Source organism: Mustela nivalis, assembly GCF_964662115.1.
Source record: "Mustela nivalis genome assembly, chromosome: Y".
In the NCBI taxonomy this organism is placed as follows: domain Eukaryota; kingdom Metazoa; phylum Chordata; class Mammalia; order Carnivora; family Mustelidae; genus Mustela; species Mustela nivalis.
Genome location: NC_139041.1, coordinates 30,569,363 through 30,588,749, shown reverse-complemented (window position 1 = coordinate 30,588,749; position 19,387 = coordinate 30,569,363). Strand labels below are relative to the sequence as shown.

Here is a 19,387-nt window from a genome sequence, read left to right as displayed (position 1 = left end):
ACTGACAAACATGAAGGTCCTAATTCTCAATTTATTTTTTCATACAACGCAGAAGCCAGGATTTGGGTAAATATAGCAAACTGAATTGCACATCCATCGCACAAAATTTACGATTTTCATAAATTATGTGCCATGAAGAAGAGTTCCTATTTAAATTGTAACAAACAGAAAAGAATATGACCAAGTGCACTCTTTCTGGATTAAGCTGCTATTTTATGTAATGTGTGTACTATAGTACTATAGTCTTTTTCTACATAATGTGTGTGCTATGATACAAATTTGATTGAAGGCACCTGGATAGACATCTTAATAATGAGTCTCACACCTCTAGAGTAAAAAAAACAAAAAGAGAGACTCTTTCTTTAATGCCCTCCAAATCCAAATTGCAAAGGATGTTAAATTGATGAAAATACGTAACAGAGGACTTCATTATCTAGATATACTTCTAAGTGATACTGATATATTTGATTTTTTACTTCCTGTCCTATTTAATGACTACAACCTTCTTAAAAGTACAATTCTTAACATATAATCCAAACATATTAAGAAACAGAACTAAGTTCTATTTATGTCCAAGTCAATTCAATAAATTCAGTTTACATTCATCATGGCAATTAATCATTTCAAAAAGAGATAAGACAATAAGATGTTTTGTAAGTAATAGAAAACAGAAGTGGTTAAGAAAAACTCATATACTATTCGTACTTTATAATTTTTGTTTCCTGGTGGTTTGTTTGGAATTTTTGTTGGGGAGGGGAAAAAGTATGTCTTGACTTTTATTATCAATGACTTCTGGATAAGAGCTTCTACAAAAGAACCACAAAAATAACAGAATTATAAAATAACTGAGGAGGATGAAGTACTCTTTGTTCCTTAATTAAAACAGAATTGCAATTATTTTCCTTTGAAATTATACCATGATGATTGCTGTTAAGATTTTAACTCCTGAAAAATTATTATCTAATTTAATAAAGTATCTACAAGTTTCTTCTTTAAACAATTTCTAGGAAGCCAGAATACTAGAGTATTACTTGAAAAGAGATACTTGATACATATAATCTCTCAAGGCAGTTCACTAGATAAGATTAAAAATTCTTAGATATTTTTCAACTTCATTTATAGAACTCTACCAAAGGTCCCTAGGAAACTTTAGAACACTGTGATAAAATGAGAATACATGCCAAATGCTTCAAAAAAGTAGAGGTAGAAAACAGGTGTTACTATAAAATGTGATAATACGGTTAAGTTATTTGTTCATATGAAACAAAAGCCTTCACAGAACTTCTTGAAATGGACTAGTGATACAGAATTTGAGTCTCTCTCCTCTTTCCTTCCTCAGCTATATTCAATAAATGGAAAGTATGGAATTTCAAAGTTATCTAGTTTTTAAAAATACGTCATTTAATGTATTTGTTCTCTGCAGCAGAAGCCCTCATCAGCCTGAATCTCTTTTCTGTAGTAAAAAAGTGAAATAAAATTTATCAAACTTTATAATGTTTCCCTTAAAATCTCAAATTCACTATTTGTTTTCTAATATACATTTTGCCTGAAATATTGGCTATCACTACAATAACTTAATAAAACAGGCTGAAAGACATTTACTTTAAAAATAAGCGTATTTTGTAAGCCACTACACTTTACAGCAAGCAGCTCAGAAATGATCATAAATGTGAAAATTTCAAAATCTGTTTGATCTTTATACAATTATATATTTTAATTTCTATGTTATACACATGTGAATATATATGTATATATAAAATACATAGAATCAGATTTGAAAATGAACAAAAGCTAGGTCTTTACAGGAAGTCTTTTTTAAAACTCACACTGTGGAAAACCCTTTAAACATTAAACAATTTTAATAAAAGTTTCTGTACAATACTACACAGTTTTATTTACACATAGAAAATGTAAAAGGAGTACTGTTTAAAATTATAGAACTCCTTAATATTTAATGGCAGGTAAATCTCAGGTAAAATTAAAAACATTCCATCACAAATATTTTCAAGCAATAAATATGTATTCATAAATAGTGTAAATCTGTGTCAGGATTAGAAACAAAAATCACAAATCTGAAGTTTATTCCTTATATTATGTGCAATCCATTATCTTTGTGTCTTTGCTATTAGGCTAGGAGTTTTTCTTAACATTTATTTTGGAAATTAGAAGTGTAATCACTATAGCCTCAAACAACAGACAAAAATATAAAATGATAAACAAAACAAAACCCCCAAAAGCTTTCTCATCTAATTTTTTACATAAAAAAAAAGTTGATTAAAGATTTGAATTCATTAAACATCTTAACAAGTGACTGGCCAGCTATAACAGTAATTTTTCCTCACAAAAATTCTGAAAGGGAAAACTATAGAGGAAAACTAATTTAGCTGTCCAGAAATACAGAAATATAGAAAAAGGTTATCTTCAAGTCAGTAGTCTGACATTGCCACATACTGTCAGATATCATAAAACATGCCATTATGATTAGTTACAGCTGGATCAACTTTGTGAGAGTCCTGGAGTGTTCTCCTACATCCAGTTGGTTGACACTCTATTCTTGGAAGGTTGCATAGACATAGCTTTTAATTAGCAGTCTTATGAACAGTTACAAAACCAGTGGAGCAAGACTTTCCTGATGAGCAGAAAAGGTGTCATTTAATATTCATGGTCTAGTATCAAGAGGATGTTGGCAATGAAGGAGCCTAAAATTAAAAATAAGGTATGTTAACTGTTTTTGCATATTAATCCTTAATATGGTTTTTAGCTTAGGACTATTAACATACAGCCTATTGATGACATGAGTTAGAAAGCAACATCAAATCCCCACAAAGCTCAACAGTCTGCTAAATAGTACGCTCAGAGTTCTGAATTATTACCCCGTTTTTCTGGAGTTCAAAATTTAGTTAAAAAAAAAAAAACCCAAAATAAAAAACACAATGGAACATTTAGACCTATTTTTTTAGACTGCTGAAAGAGTAGTGTGGAAAATAATTTGAAAAGTCAATTAAAATTTGGGTAGTGGGTGGCTTATGAACAATTCTCTGGTAGAGTACATATTTCACATATTTATCGTAATTTTTTTCTTTTTCAAGTAATTCTGAGAACAATTTAATTAAAAATATCTGAATCTAGATTTCAAAGTTTTGAAGAAAAGGCAGGGAAAAATGCCAACAGTTCATGACTAAATGTTTCCAATCCTACTGCCTCTCAAAGCCAGAAGTAAATGGTATCTCAACATGTCCTTGAAATCATAAAAATGGCATTTAAAATAATATGAATTTAGTTTTTCCACACCGTATATATCATTAAGCCAAGAAACAAATATTTCCAAGAGTTTAGCACATAAATAAACAGGTTTTAAACAAATGCAGTGACCTCTGAAAACACGAGTACATTAAAAAAATAATGATTTCCTTATAGAGCATCCATACAGAATTAAGTAACCCATCTTTTATCAGTGAAATAAAATAACATAGACTATCACAATATTATAAAAGAAACAAAGATTTTCAAATGTAATATTTGTGATTATTATTTAGGCCATTCTTACTGAAAAGAAAAAATAGTAATGTGTATTAACTGCATGTGGATAAAGGGCTTTAAAGTATAAGGAAAACACAAATATTTTCTTATTATTCAATATCTACTGAGCCAAGAGAAAATTTAAATATCTTATTAATTTATATTTATCAGATACCAAAAACAAACACTGCTGCTTAAAAAACCCAGCTAATTATGTACTCACATATTGAATTCACTTACTAATGTAAACTGGTCATAGACTTGTATCAGGTCCTCCATTTTGTATTGTTCTAGCACCACAAAATTATCCAGAGTTCCACTTGTTTTTCGTGCACAGTCTTGGCAATGTACTATGTAAGTCTTTTGAGAATTGCTTTCATTAGTGACAAAAAGAAGATCAAAAACCTCCACCTATTTTAATAAAAGAGAAAAAAAAAGCACTGAGTGGAGAGTTGTATTGATTGCACCACTATAATGTGACCATGGAGTTCTACTTTACATGAAATTATGGACAGTGATTTTTGTAAATGGAAGTATGTTAAAAAAAATTACACACCCTCATAGTTGTATGTTTGATATATCAGGTTTACTTGTACCACAAAAATGAGAGCCATAATATGTATTTAGAGACCATTCCAAGGGAATCAAATACTGATTAAAACTTGTAAAGTTTAATACTCAGTTAGATAAAGGTCACCTTATTTTTATTTTACCCAAAATATCAGTATAAGTAATCAGGTAAAAGTAATGATTCTTCTTACTTCTCTATGATAGCATCCATAGTGTTCTATTTATTTTTTTTTAATTATAATTTTTTTATTATTATGTTCAAATAGCATCAGTACATCATTAGTTTTTGAATTAGTTCATTAGTTGTGTGTTTAGATACTCTCTCCTTTCACAGATTGGCTCCATAAAAGTGGTGACTATGTTTTATTCAAATTTGGACCTTAAGAGCATGTATCATAAATATTTAATGAAAGCTAATAATAAAAGGAAAAATAAAATCATTGAAATATACATATTTAGGGATGCCTGGGTGGCTCAGTTGGCTGGGCAGCTGCTTTTAGCCTGGGTAGTGATCCCAGGACTGAGTCCCCTGTTGGGCTCCCTGCTCAGTAGGAAGTCCGCTTTTCCCTCTGACCTCTCCCCTCTCATGCTCCCTCATTCTCACTCCCTCAAATAAATGAATAAATAAAATCCTAAAAAAAAAAGGAAAAGAAAAGAAAAGAAAAATATATATTCAGATTGTTTTCTTTTTTCCCCTAAAGCAGGCCGCACACCAAGCAGCGAGCCCAATGTGGGGCTTGGACTGAAGACCCAGAGTTCATGACCTGAGTTGAGAGCAACAGTCATGTGCTTAACTGACTAAAGCCAACCAAGTAACCCCATTAACTGGTCATTTTTAGGTGACTGATGAGTAACAAGTGGTCACCTGTAAGGCCTGTGTATTAAAGAAAATAAGTACAGGCAGCATATTCATGAGTATTACGCCAGAAGATAGTTAAGAACCTCTTTAATATAGAAACCATAATGATTTGTAAAGCTCCCGCAGAATTGGGGATAAAAGCTGCAACACTTCTGTTTCCAAATACTCTGAAGATTATATGTTTGTTTTTTTTTTAAAGATTTTATTTATTTATCTGTCAGAGAGAGAGGGAGAGCGAGCGAGCACAGGCAGAGAGGCAGGCAGAGGCAGAGGGAGAAGCAGGCTCCCTGCTGAGCAAGGAGCCCGATGTGGGACTCGATCCCAGGACGCTGGGATCATGACCTGAGCCGAAGGCAGCTGCTTAACCAACTGAGCCACCTAGGCGTCCCTGAAGATTATATGTTTAACTGAAGTATGACACCTAACCTGAAAGAATCTGACAGATCTTTTAAGAACATATTTTGATGAGATTACTCAATATTAAAATAGCTAAGGGATATAGTCAGTTTACCCCGGTATCACACAATTTCAAGATTTAGTTCAGATTTTCAATATCCTATCCAAGTGGGTCCACTGCTTGATTTTAGTGACAAAAACTTACCAACTAAAATCGTATTAGAACAGGACTGTTAGAATGTCAGTTTCTAAGGTGTTTTATTACTATTCATAAATAACATAATTTACGAAACTTAAAAATTTGGGATTCCTGAACTTGTCATCATTCCCCATGTGATCAACTACCCTCCTGACCCAGACACTTTTAAACTCCTTTCGTTTTATATTCCTAAAATGAAAGACTAGCTTAATTAAACCCTTGTTAAACCCTCAAGACCATTCCAATATTCTCCAAACTGACACCTTTGCCTTCTACCTGATTCTAATAAAACATACATCTTCACTTAGTGCCTTGCTTGAAACTTCTATGGCTTCAATGACATTATAGTTAAGATCAAATTCCTTAAACCCATCTCCTCTTACAGTCCTTAGGAGCCAAATTTAAAACAGCCTGTAAGTTCTAAACCAATAAGAACAATTATTTTCCATGTGGCACTTGGGTGGCTCAGTGTGTTGGGCCTCTGCCTTTGGCTCAGGTCATGATCCCAGGGTCCTGGGATCGAGCCCCATGTCAGGCTCTCTGCTCAGCAGGGAGCCTGCTTCCCTTCCTCTCTCTCTGCCTGCCTCTCTGCCTACTTGTGATTTCTGTCAAATAAATAAATAAAATCTTAAAAAAAAAAAAGAAGAGCAATTACTTTCTTCATTGTTTCTATAACAGTCCATACATGTCCAGCTTCATATTCATCACTTTTATATGCATCTTAATTTGTTATTTACATTCTGTCTCCAAGTAGAAGTAAGCTCCTCTCCAGGAAGTAACAAACTTTTATTTCTATACTTTATGGAAACCTCGGTCACAGGGAAAAATCAACAACTATATTAATAAATGGCATTATGACTATATGTCTGGATCTACACTGAAATAGTTAGGTTTGCTGGCATTTGTATACTTATTGTAGATTATTGCTAGTATCTTGGATTATTGCTAAAAATCCAAGATAATTGTCAACTGGTAAGGAAATACTACAAGAATGCTTCTGTAGGTATTACTTCTGAATTAAGTTAAATGAAGTATTATACTGTCAGATAAAAATTTAATATAATTGTTAATCAAAAAATGCATTATATAAAAGTATAGGTAAATCTGTAATTTAAAAGACACCCCCAAACTAGAGATTCTACAATAAAACAACTGTCAGCAAGAGCAGTTACCTCACAAATGCTACAATAATGTGCCGGTTCATCATTTGTCCGCCCATGCCATATAACTTCTTTTCCTGCTGTAATAAGAGCTTCTCTCAGTGTCTGACATTGCTTTAGAATTTTTAGAAGGCAGTACCTATTGTGGAGAAAATTATTTATGACAACATTTAAATATTGAATATTTGTAGTATATAAGATATACCATCTGTGTATAAATGAGTATCTTGATTCTACAGTTTATTGATGTGGTAGATTTTCTTTTGTCAACTTTTCACATATAACATGCCTTAACACAATGGTAATACTAAAGCACAAAGAGTACCTGAATACAAAAATACAATGACCTTAATCTACAAAACACTCATCTCTTGTTCAAAAATATGATCTTAATTTTTGCTCTGATTTGGGTAAACAGAGAGAACTTTCCAAAGAAGTAAATTTATAATAGAGTCAAGTTCTTCATCTCTGAAATCAGTCTGAATTCTATGCTGGAACTTCACCAAAGTAGAAAGCTGTAGATTTAGATATTAAAGAACATAAAGTCAGCTTAAACTATAGTGCCAAAGAATAAAAAGAATATTATTGGTTCAAACTTTTTATAAGGGTATAAAAAGAAAGAAAGTATATGTGCATTTGGGGGTGGCAAAGGGAGGGAATTCCAAGGAGACTCCGAGGTGAGCATGGAACCTAACATAGGGTTTAATCAATCACATGACCCATGAGATCATGACATGAGCTGAAACAGTCAGAGGCTTAGTTGACTAAGCCACCTTGGTGCCCATATTTTAACAACCTTCTTAAAAAATACTTTGTACTTGGGGCGCCTGGGTGGCTCCGCTGGTTAAGTGGCTGCCTTTAGCTTGGGTCATGATCCCAGGATCCTGGGATTGAGCCCCACATCAGGCTCCCTGCTTGGCAGAGAGCCTGCTTCTCCCTTTCCTTCTTTATGCCACTCTGCCAACTTGCGCTGTCAAATGAATAAATAAAATCTTAAAAAAACACCCAACTTTATACTTTTCTTACGTTCATACTTATAAAATAGTCAATTCTCATAAATAGTGATAATTTTTCTATCTTTTGCTATCATTGCTCAGAAATATCTGCTAACATTCCCATGAATTAAGTGCCTCAACTTCCCCTTTGAAGGCAGAGTTGTACTAGATGATCCATATGGTACACTTTAGCTCTCAAATTATTCTAAAAATCACAACTACCCATGATCAGTTTAATAAAAGTGATGTTAATAACTACATTTGTGAACAGTATAACCCATTGGGATAAGGTCCAAACCAACTGCAGTTAACAGACTGAACTGCTAATGACTTAGAATTTGGATCAGTTATTATAAATACTTAGGTAATTATTTGAAAGAATTGAATATTATCAATATCTAAAACTAACCTCTTTCAGTGTTTACAATGCTTCTACTCTTTCTTTCCCATTAAAGTGCAGGACTCATGAGAACAAAGGCTTTGTCTATTTTATTAAATGCAATAAGACTGCCTGGTACAGAGAAAATGCTTAATAAGTGAGTAATTAAGTATTACAGTATGATAGGACCATCATATTTAATTTCTCTTAATTTGTATTTCTGTATCAGGTTAAAATTCTGTATCAAAACTTATACAAATAAACCTGGGGTAAGATGATTTTAAGAATGTATTAAGTTGGGGCGCCTGGGTGGCTCAGTGGGTTAAGCCGCTGCCTTTGGCTCAGGTCATGATCTCACGGTCCTGGGATCGAGTCCCGCATCGGGCTCTCTGCTCAGCAGGGAGCCTGCTTCTCTCTCTCTCTCTGCCTGCCTCTCCGACTACTTGTGATTTCTCTCTGTCAAATAAATAAATAAAACCTTATAAAAAAAAAAAAAAAGAATGTATTAAGTTATTAACTTCTTTAAAAACAAAATGAGCATAATAATTTCAAGTCTAAAACTGCATGAAAAATTCTTAAGTATCATAGAAACAGTAACACTTTCAGTTTACTTTTAGAAATTTTTCAAGTTAAAATAACTCTGAACAAAACTCTGCCTTACTAGATTTATATTTCAAAATAAGGAAAGCTTTGTGGTATATGTATGTATGTTGAAGAAAGTGCTAGGAGACAAAAAGTAAAAATCCAATTTGAAACACTATACACTAGATGTACAGCATTCACTGATGTCTTCGGCCTACTCCTCTCCAATGTGATTTCACTGCTGAAATAATGTCTGAAACCCTGTAAATTTTTACTTACAGAAGCAACAATGCTTATGAACTCTGCAATATGTCACGTAGGAAAATAAAATGTCAGTAAGAGGAGCATTCATAAACACTTATTATCAGAGATTAGTTTACATACTTGCACTACTTAAGTCCAGTACCAAGAGGCTTTACTATCAATCTCTTCAAAATGAGGAAAAAATGGAGCACAGAAAGACAAAATTTTCTTATGATGTTATCTTCTCTATGCGCTCTTTATTTCTGCCTATGACTCTCCCTCACTTCTCTCTTACAAAAATGAGATTCTAAGAGCTAGGGAATCACATTTTGTTTCCTCAAATCCTTAGCAGCACTATTAGGAAAATAGTATTATTCTTTAAGAATTCTACTTTTTACTTTAAAAATAAACTTTGATTTCCAAAGTACTGGTTATTTTGGCAACTGGATTATAGTTTTTACTATCTGACTTTATAGTTAGTTTCAAAGTCCCACATAAAAAGGCAGTTTAATATGAAGAGATACAGCCTGGTTTGCTAGGAGTGAACAAGAAGGAGCAGTTCTCCTGCAATCACAAGTACAGAATTACCTGCCCAGAGAGCAGAATCTTAAGAACTGACACTAGGTTAACATCAACTATATAATGAATAACCAAATTGTGGTTACTTCCTGGTATGTTCTCTCCATCACTGAAATTTTAAGTCTTTCTAACTTTCAGAAAGCCATGGGAACATAGAATAAGGACAACAACATATAGGTAGAGGGACTTACAGGTTTAAAAAAAAAATCAGTAAGAATCTAATTGTAGAGGCACCTGGATGGCTGAGTTGGTTAAGCATCTGTTTTCAGCTCACATCATAATCCCAGGGTCCTGGGATTGAGCCTGAGTGGTACTTCTCCCTCTCCCTCTGCTGCTTGCTCTCAGACAAACAAACAAACAAACAAAAATATATATATATGTGTATATATATATACACATATATATATCTAACTTTAAAAAGGGGGCAGTGAGCATAAATAGAAAAAAAAGATATTTAAGAAAAGATCTCAAGAAAGATAAAAATTAACAATCAAGACTTTAAAAACTGTATTGGCACTCTCTAGGTATTAATCTGAAGAGAACTTTTCAATGTATAGAATGGTTAAAAAATATCAGCTGATTATTGCTTCTTGCTTGGTTTTAATAAATTGACATTATGAATTCAATTTGAAAAATAGGAACGAGTAAGAAATGAAATAGACATACTGTGGTCCTTAATACCAGAACAGAAACACCTAAAAAAAATCCCAAACAAACCAAAAAAACCAGAGGACTGAGGCATAAAGTCACAAAATACAGTAAACACTTTTGGAATGTTTGACTTTGAAAAGAATAGGAAAAAAGGGAGAAGATGGAAAATGGCTTTGATGACTTATTGAATTTAGGGAAATGATAAAAAAAATAACCTCAGAAGCTAAAAAAGCAGCATCCTGATTTTTGTGAACTGACTTATTTCAGGGCACAGACTTTGTTTTTGTTTTTTGGATAAAAGACTACATAAAGGGACACCTGGGTGGCTCACTGGGTTAAGCCTCTGCCTTCAGCTCAGGTCATGATTTCAGGGTCCTGGGATCAAGCCCTGCTTTGGGCTCTCTGCTCAGCGGAAAACCTGCTCCCCCAACTTTCTGCCTACTTGTGATATCTATCAAATAAATAAGTAAAACTTTAAAAAAAATTAATAAAGTATGCATCATTTGACACAATATACTAAATTCTTAAATTCAGTTAAAATAATTTACTATTGCTAAACTGAACTTCAGTTTCTAAGTTTGAAAATTCTTTTGGCATGACTACCAAATCAAACATAATGGATAGATGAGGCTCAAGAAAACGCAAAAAGTCTTATCAATATGCAGAGAATACAGCTCCAAGTAACATATTTCAAGTATCTTAAAAGACCAATAACAAGGGCGCCTGGGTGGCTCAGTGGGTTGAGCCGCTGCCTTCGGCTCAGGTCATGATCTCAGCGTCCTGGGATCGAGTCCCACATCGGGCTCTCTGCTCGGCAGGGAGCCTGCTTTCCCTTCCTCTCTCTCTACCTGCCTCTCTGTCTACTTGTGATTTCTCTCTGTCAAATAAATAAATAAAATCTTTAAAAAAAAAAAAAAAAAAAAAGACCAATAACAAAATACACAGAGTGAAGAGCTCTCTTAACTTCCAATAAATTATTTAAAACTAAAACCAAAAGGAAGGCAACTTCACTTTGGAAAATACATTTAAAAAGTTAAGAATAAACACCTCATAACTTTATTTTAAGCTTTAAAGTGCACATATAATAACATCTAATGACACACTAACGAATTAAAAGTAGGTCAGAGAATTATAGTTAGTTATCCAAGGACGATATAGACTCAATTTAAACAATTCCAATCTTGAATAGTGAAAAATCAGAACAGTATGTATCTATTGGTGTGATACCAATGTGAAAGCACATTATTTATATTTCTTTTAAAAAAATATTTGGGGAGGAGTCAAGATGGCAGAGGAGTAGCAGGCTGAGATGACATCAGGTTGAAAGAGTTCAGTTAGTTATCAAACCATTCCGAACACCTATAAATCCAATAGGAGATGGAAGAGAAGAAAAGCAGCTGTTCTAGGAATGGAAAATCGACCACTTTCCGAGAGGTAGGATGACAGGGAAGTGAAGCGACGGTAAAAAAGACCACAGGGGTAGGGGCCAGCTACCAGTAAGCTGCAGAGCAACAGAGCACAAAATCAGAACTTTTAAAAGTCTGCACCACTGAGGGGCATCATTCCAGAGGCTAAGTGGAGGTGGAGCTCTCTCATGGGGACAGTGTGGTCTCAGGTCCTGTGGGGTCACAGAAGGATCGGGGGTGTCTGAGTGTAGCACACCTTGCAGGTATTAGAGCAGGGAAGCCGGCTACAGAGACGGAGCCAAGGAGTGAGCTCTCAGTTTGTGGTTACCTTAAACAGTGATCTGTGGCACAGTGAAGCAAATGCATTTTGAGCAGGGACTCCACAAGGGGCAGATCTGGGGAGAACCCCCTGGAAGAGCAGAGTGGCAGCAATCTTCTGGGTATATAGACTCCAAATGGGGCTGTGTGCCAGAGACAGAAACGCTCAGTCACAGGCCCTGTGAGCTTAGAACGTGGCCAGAGACCAGGGAGACTGGAGATTGAGCACTTTTCTCTGAGGGCGAACTAAGGAGTGGGACTCGAGCTCTCATCTCAGCTCCTGAGACTGGGAGCCCACCATTTCCATTCCTGTCCTCCCTGGAAACCGCTCAGGGAACAAAAGCTCCCTAGAGTACCTGAACGATTACTTAGCCCCTGGCAAGGGCAGTGCAATTTCGCCTCTGGCAAAGACACTTGAGAATCAAGGCCACAGGCCCCTCCCTCAGAAGATCAGTAAGAATATCCAGAAAAGACCAAGGAGAACAGCAGAAAACAGCGGAATTCTGGAGGAGGGGAAAGCAAGCAAAGCATGGAATTCATGGTTTTCTCCCCATGATTCTTTAGTCTTGCAAAAGTTAGATTTTTTAAAATTTTGTATTTTTCTTATTTTAGTTTTTAAACTTTTATTTTCCTCTTTTAACATTTTAAAGTGGTTTATCATAACACTTTTCTTAAAAATAAATCTTCATTATTATACTCCTATTTTATCTTTCATTGTATTTAACTTTATTTTTTGTATACATATAAGGTTTTTTCCTTCTAAAAAATTTTGGGATACAACTTCTAACAGATCAAAAGGGCTTTCTTTGTTCTAGTCTCCAGCCTGAGCAAATTCTCTCCATGTTCTTATTTTTTCTTTTCCCAACAACTTATCATATCAACTCCTTTTTAGAAAATTTTAAATATTTTCATCTTTATAGTCATATTCCATCCCTTCATCATGTTTACTCTTATTTTTGCATATATATATGTGTGTGTGTGTGTGTGTGTAGTTTTTCTTTCTTTAAAATGTTGGGAGACAATTTCTTCTAAGAGACCGAAATACACCCCAAATCAAATGGATGGCTCTGTTCTATTAAGCAGTCTAATATGTATGTATGTTGTATGTATGTGTGTGTGTGTGTGTATATATATATTTCTTATTAAATTAAAAAAAAAACACACCTTTTTTTTTTTTTTTAAACTTTTTACCACCCTTCTTCTCCCAATTTGGGGTCTCTTCTGATTTGGTTAACAAATATTTCTCTGAGGTCTTTGCCATCCTTTTAGTATTTTACTCTCTTGTTCATATATATTTTTTAAAATATTTTATTTATTTATTGACAGACATAAGATCACAAGTAGGCAGAGAGGCAGGCAGAGAGAGAGGGGGAGGCAGGTTCCCTGCCAAGCAGAGAGCCTGATGTGGGGCTCAATGCCAGGACCCTGGGATCATGACCGGAGCTGAAGTCAGAGGCTTAAACCACTGAACCACCCCAGGTGCCCCTCGTTCATATATTCTTATCTGGATAAAATGACAAGGTGAAAAAACCACACACACAAAAAGAACAAGATATAGTACCAAGGGCTAGGGACCTAATCAATAATGGATATTCTAGAGTTCAGAATGGTAATTCTCAAGGTGCTAGCAGGGCTTGAAAAAGGCATGGAAGATATTAGAGGAAACCCTGTCTAGAGAAGTAAAAGTCCTTTCTGGTGAAATAAAAGAACTAAAACCTGAAAATAAAAATAGTAAAATAATAAATTGAAATAAAAGAACTAAAACCAAGCTGGAATAAAAAAAGCTATTAATGCAGTGCAATAAAAAAAAATGGAGGCTCTTACTGCTAAGATAAATGAAGCAGAAGACAGAATTAGTGATATAGAAGACCAAATGACAGAGAATAAAGAGGCTGAGCAAAAGAGAGACAACTACTGGACCATGAGAGGAGAATTCAAGAGTTAAGTGATACCATATGATGAAACAATATTAGAATAACTGGGATCCAGAAGAAAGAGTGAGAGGGGCAGAAGGTATCTTGGAGAGAATTATTATAGAGAATTTCCCTAATATGGTAAAGGGAACAAACATCAAAATCCAGGAGGCAAAGAGAACACCCCTCAAAATCAGTAAGAACAGATTCATATCCTGTCATCTAATAGTAAAACTTACATGTCTTAGTGACAAAGAGAAAATCCTGAAAGCAGTCTGGGACAAAAAGTCTGTAACATACAATGGTAAAAATATTGGACTGGAAGCAGACTTATCCACAGAGACCTGGCAGGCCAGAAAGAACTGGCATGATATATTCAGAGCATTCAATAGAAAAACATGCAGCCAAGAATACTATATCCAATTAGGCTAACACTTAAAATACAAGGAAAGATAAAAAGATTCCAGGACAAACAAAAACTAAAAGAATTTGTAAACAACAAACCAGCTCTACAGGAAATATTGAAAGGGATCCTTTAAGCAAAAAGAGAGCCTAAAAGTAGTAGACCAAAAAGGAACAGAGACAATATACAGTAAATGTCACATTATAGGCAATACAATGGCACTAAATTCATATCTCTCAATAGTTTACTCTGAATGTAAATGGGCTAAATGCCCCAATGAAAAGACACATGGTATCAGAAGGGATAAAAAAGCAAAAAGCCCATCAATATGCTGTTTATAAGAAACTCATTTTAGACCCAAAGACACCTCCAGATTTAATAAAGTGAGGGAGTGGAAAACAATTTACCATGCTAATGGACATCAGAAGAAAGTTGGGGTGGCAATCCTTATATCAGATAAATTAGATTTTAAGCCAAAGACTATAATAAGACATGAGGAAGGACACTATATCATACTCAAAGGGCCTGCACAACAAGATCTAATAATTTTAAATATCTATGCCCCTAACATGGGAGCAGCCAACTATATAAACCACTTAATAACAAAATCAAAGAAACACATCAACAATTAATACAATAATAGTAGGATACTTTAACACTCCCCCCACCCCGCCCACTCACTGATATGGACAGATCATCCAAGCAAAAGACCAGCAAGGAAACAAAGGCTTTAAATGATTCATTGGACCAGATGAGCATCACAGATATACTTAGAACATTCCATCCCAAAACAACAGAATACACATTCTTCTCTAGTGCTCAAGGAACATTCTCGAGAATAGATCACATCCTGGGTCACAAATGAGGTCTCAGCTGGTACCAAAAGACTGGGATCACTCCCTGCATATTTTCAGACCACAATGCTCTGAAGATAGATCCCATTAACAAGAGCAAATTTGGAAAGAACTCAAATTCATGGAGGCTAAAGAGCATCCTACTAAAGAATGAATGGGTCAACCAGGAATTAAAGAATTGAAAAAAATCATGGAAGCAAATGAGAATGAAAAAACGACTATTGAAAAATTTCGGGATGTAGCAAAGGCAGTCTTGAGGAAAGTACATAGCCACACAAGCCTTTCTCAAGAAACAAGAAAGGTCTCAAGTACACAACCGAACCCTACACCTAAAGGAGCTGGAGAAAGAACAGCAAAGAAAGCCTAACCCAGCAGGAGAAGAGAAATAAAGATCAGAGCACAAATCAATGAAATAGAAACCAAACAAACAAAAAAATAGAACAACTCCCGGGCCTGGATGGCTCAGTGGGTTAAGCCTCTGCCTTCGGCTAGGGTCGTGATCTCAGGGTCCTGGGATTGAGTCCCAAATCAGGCTCTCTGATTAGCAGGGAGCCTGCTTCCTCCTCTCTCTCTCTCTGCCTGCATCTCTGCCTACTTCTAACCTCTCTCTGTCAAATAAATAAATAAAATCTTAAAAAAAAAAAAAAACCCTCAATGAAACTAGGAGTTGGTTCTTTGAAAGAATTAATAAGATTGATAACCCTGTGGCCATACTTATCAAAAATAAAAGAGAAAGGAGCCAAATTAATAAAATCATGAATTAAAAAGGAGAGATCACAACCAATACCAAAGAAATACAAACAATTATAAGAATATATTATGAGCAACAATATGCCAGCAAATTTGACAAGAAAAGTGATGCATTCCTGGAGACATATTGAAGTATCACAACTGAACCAGGAAGAAATAGAAAACCTGAACAGAACAGTAAGGAGGTATGAGCAGTCATCAAAAATCTCCCAACAGGGGCGCCTGGGTGGCTCAGTGGGTTAAGCCGCTGCCTTCGGCTCAGGTCATGATCGCAGGGTCCTGGGATCGAGTCCCGCATCCGGCTCTCTGCTCAGCAGGGAGCCTGCTTCCTCCTCTCTCTCTGCCTGCCTCTCTGTCTACTTGTAATCTCTCTCTGTCAAATAAATAAATAAAATCTTAAAAAAAAAAAAAAACCTCCCAACAAACAAGAGTCCAGGGCCAGACAGATTCCAAGAGGATTCTACCAAACAGTTAAAGAAGAATTAATTCCTATTCTCCTGAAACTGTTCCAAAAAATAGTAGTGGAAGGAAAAATTCCAACCTCATTTTATGAGGCCATCATTACCTTGATCCTAAAACCAGACAAAGACCCATTTAAAGGGAATTACAGACGAATATCCTTGATGAACACAGATGTGCTCACTGTGTCAAACAAATCTTAAAAAAAAAACACCAAAAACCCAAACCTTGCAAATTTGGTATTTTTTACTTCCAAATTAAAAATTCTTCTCATTAGCAGCTGCTGCTACTGAAATTTTTAGCCAAATGTTTCTATGTTCTTCAACTATTATAAATGAGCAAAGAAAGCTTAAGCAGAAAGACACAAGAGCTTTTAGTTTCAGTCTGATTCCACAAGAAATGTGATTAATTTGTAACATAAAAGGTGTATGAAATAAAGTCCTATAGCTAATTTAAGTTCAAAGAGAAATTAAAAGACTTCAATTATTGCAATGTATCTTCAGTATTCAGGATAGAATCTTCTAAGTTCCCTGCATCCTAAAATGACAGATAAAAATCAACATAACAAATATACCCACTACCCATCGTTTTCCTTGTTGCCATTTGAGGAGATAATAGTGAGAATATGAAGTACAATATGAGTAAAAATTGGGGTCTTCTAGGTGAAATGCTAAACTATAGAAATCTAAAAACACACTAAATGGTAATTCAGACAAATGTCTTTCTAAAATAAAATGTATGGATACTAAACTTGAAGAAACTACAGAGAAAAATCAAGCATGTTATAGACTACTTTAAGAAAGAATAGAGGGGCATCTGGGTGGCTCAGTCGGTTAAATCCAACTTTGGCTCAGGTCTTGATCTCAGGGACCTAGGACAGGCTCCCTGCTCAGAGGGCAGCTCTCTTAAGCTACGTCTATCAAATAAGTGAAATTAAATGAATCATATCTTGTAAGCACCTTGCAAAAGTGCCCAATCATCAAGCTGGTTCACAGTAAATAAGAATTAAAGAATAAAAAAAATCTCTAAACACAATCAGTACAAGAAGTGGAGTGCATAAGTCAAAGGTCAAATTTTGATTTTCTTTTTGACTAATGTACTATACTTAAGTTCACTGTATTTAACTATGAGCCAACTATGAAGATCTAAAAAGCAGTACACCACCACCCCTACTCTGGATTCAGGAACAAGGAGAGTGCCAATTAAACATCAGTTTAATTGTTTAAACTCACAGTTTGTAAGCATCTTTCTACATATTTTCCATTGTACTTATCACTAGTTGCTTTTGTGTCCTTTAAAAATTGGGAACAGCTTTATGTTTCAATATAAATTGAAATGAACTTTAAAATGGTGAATATACAGCAATAAAAGTAATGGAAAAACTCAAGTACACATTTAAATTCAACAGCGGAAGAAATGGCTATCAATAATAACTGTGTCACCCTATGTTTAAAATAGTTATTCACTAGTTATCTCTACAAGAGTAACTTCAGGATGTATCAAAGTGAAAAGCCACACTGCTGTGGATAAATTTAAAAAATACCTAGAAGTCATATGTGACATAACTCAAAAAGTAATTCAAGACTGTTTATTAATGGAAATTAATAAATTTAGTGTCTGTTTAGTAATGGAAAAAGTAATGCAAGACTGTTTATTAGGAATCACGATATACAGACACAGAACACACACACGAGGAAACCCTAATACGGGTTACAACCAGGTTAAATTAATAATCTACTTGACAGGGTCAAATTTGACAGGTAAAATAGGGTCCTATTTGACAGGGTCCAAGATTTAATGTGTTTATATTGTGGTATGTGATCTTCAGCAATGATGTATACAATATTATACAGTAAAACTGAACTTACAGGAAAAGAGTACATTGTCCTCTTTATTTCTCTAACAATATATTCCCATTGCTCACTTCTCTGTTTATTCCCTGTTTTTTTCCTGTTGTTTTCCTCTTCAGGCAATCACAAACTACTAGACAGAACATTTTTTTCCTCTGACTGCTCTCTTAAGCTCTGTATTTCCATTAGCTTCTTCCAAAATCCGCATCCTGCTGATCAATCTTGCTAATTCCCCTCCAATTAAGTGATGTATCAGTTACAAACAAATTCTTTCATATTTTGTGTAAAATGCTAACTCTGCCTCCAACTATACAGGTAACCTAGGAATACTGTAGTAAGTAATCTCTGTTAAGCACTTACAATAGAACTAAGCTTAGAATACAGCCTACTAAACTTACCTAATACAGGACATCTAGAACCCATGACATGAAAATCCAAAGGGATACTTTACACTTTCTTTTCCTACATCAACTTTTACACTCATTTTTACACTTTATCTTTGTCTTTCACATAAGCTACCTTCCCTCCAAAAACAGTATGTCTCCCTAAAACCTGTCAAGATTCTGTAGTATCTAAAAGATGTACTGTTATGTTTTTATTTAAGATACCTAGATCTATCCATCTATTTTTCTTTTAATCAAGTAAGCTCTAATATTAAGCATGGGATTCCAACTCACGACCCCATGATCAACAAGTGCATACCCAATGACTGAGCCAACCAGGCATCCCTTTACTGGATATTATTTTTATTGAGGGATAGCTGACATAATTGTAATATGTTTTAATCTACATCTTTCAATCCATGCACTAGTATATTTACATACAACAATCTTTTACCCTCCTGCCTCTCGTATCTCTACCTAACTCCCTACTGGAAAAATATACAAAGAAAGGAATTTGTACAGTGTTTATAAACCACTAGGGCTTACCCCAGGTCTTCCATTCAGTTAGTATTTGAATATTGATGAAATGAAAGCTATACATGTATGCATCTTTGGCTGACAGAAGTACATTTTCAGGGGTGGCTAAAAGACTCTTTGTAAACATTTTCAATAAGAGTGCCAATTAAACATCAGACAAAATTATATGTAGAATTCTGAAATTATAATGAATGATCAACCTTCAAAATTATTCCACAGTCTGGGGCGCCTGGGTGGCTCAGTGGGCTAAGCCTCTGCCTTCAGATCAGATCATGATTTTAGGGTCCTGATATTGAGCCATGCATTGGGCTGTCTGCTCAGCAGGGAGCCTGCTTCCCACCCCCTACCCCCACACTTCTCTGCCTACATGTGCTCTCTCTTT

General features: G+C 35.0%; 1 protein-coding gene across 14 annotated transcripts in view; it reads right to left on the bottom strand.

Annotated features, from left to right (window-relative positions):
* Nucleotides 1–1,688: 1,688 nt before the first annotated feature.
* The window catches only part of LOC309856859 (lysine-specific demethylase 6A-like), a 193,197-nt gene continuing 175,498 nt past the window's right edge, over nt 1,689–19,387 (bottom strand). For all 14 annotated transcript variants that reach the window (XR_014307372.1, XM_082718555.1, XM_082718561.1 and 11 more), the window contains 3 exons: nt 6,716–6,842; nt 3,760–3,930; nt 1,689–2,699 (listed from right to left, as the gene is read on the bottom strand). Coding sequence is in view for 13 of the 14 variants with exons in the window: in XM_082718555.1 (XP_082574681.1) it covers nt 2,673–2,699; nt 3,760–3,930; nt 6,716–6,842 (325 nt within the window). In the remaining variant the exon portion in view is untranslated. The remainder of the gene's footprint in view (nt 2,700–3,759; nt 3,931–6,715; nt 6,843–19,387) is intronic.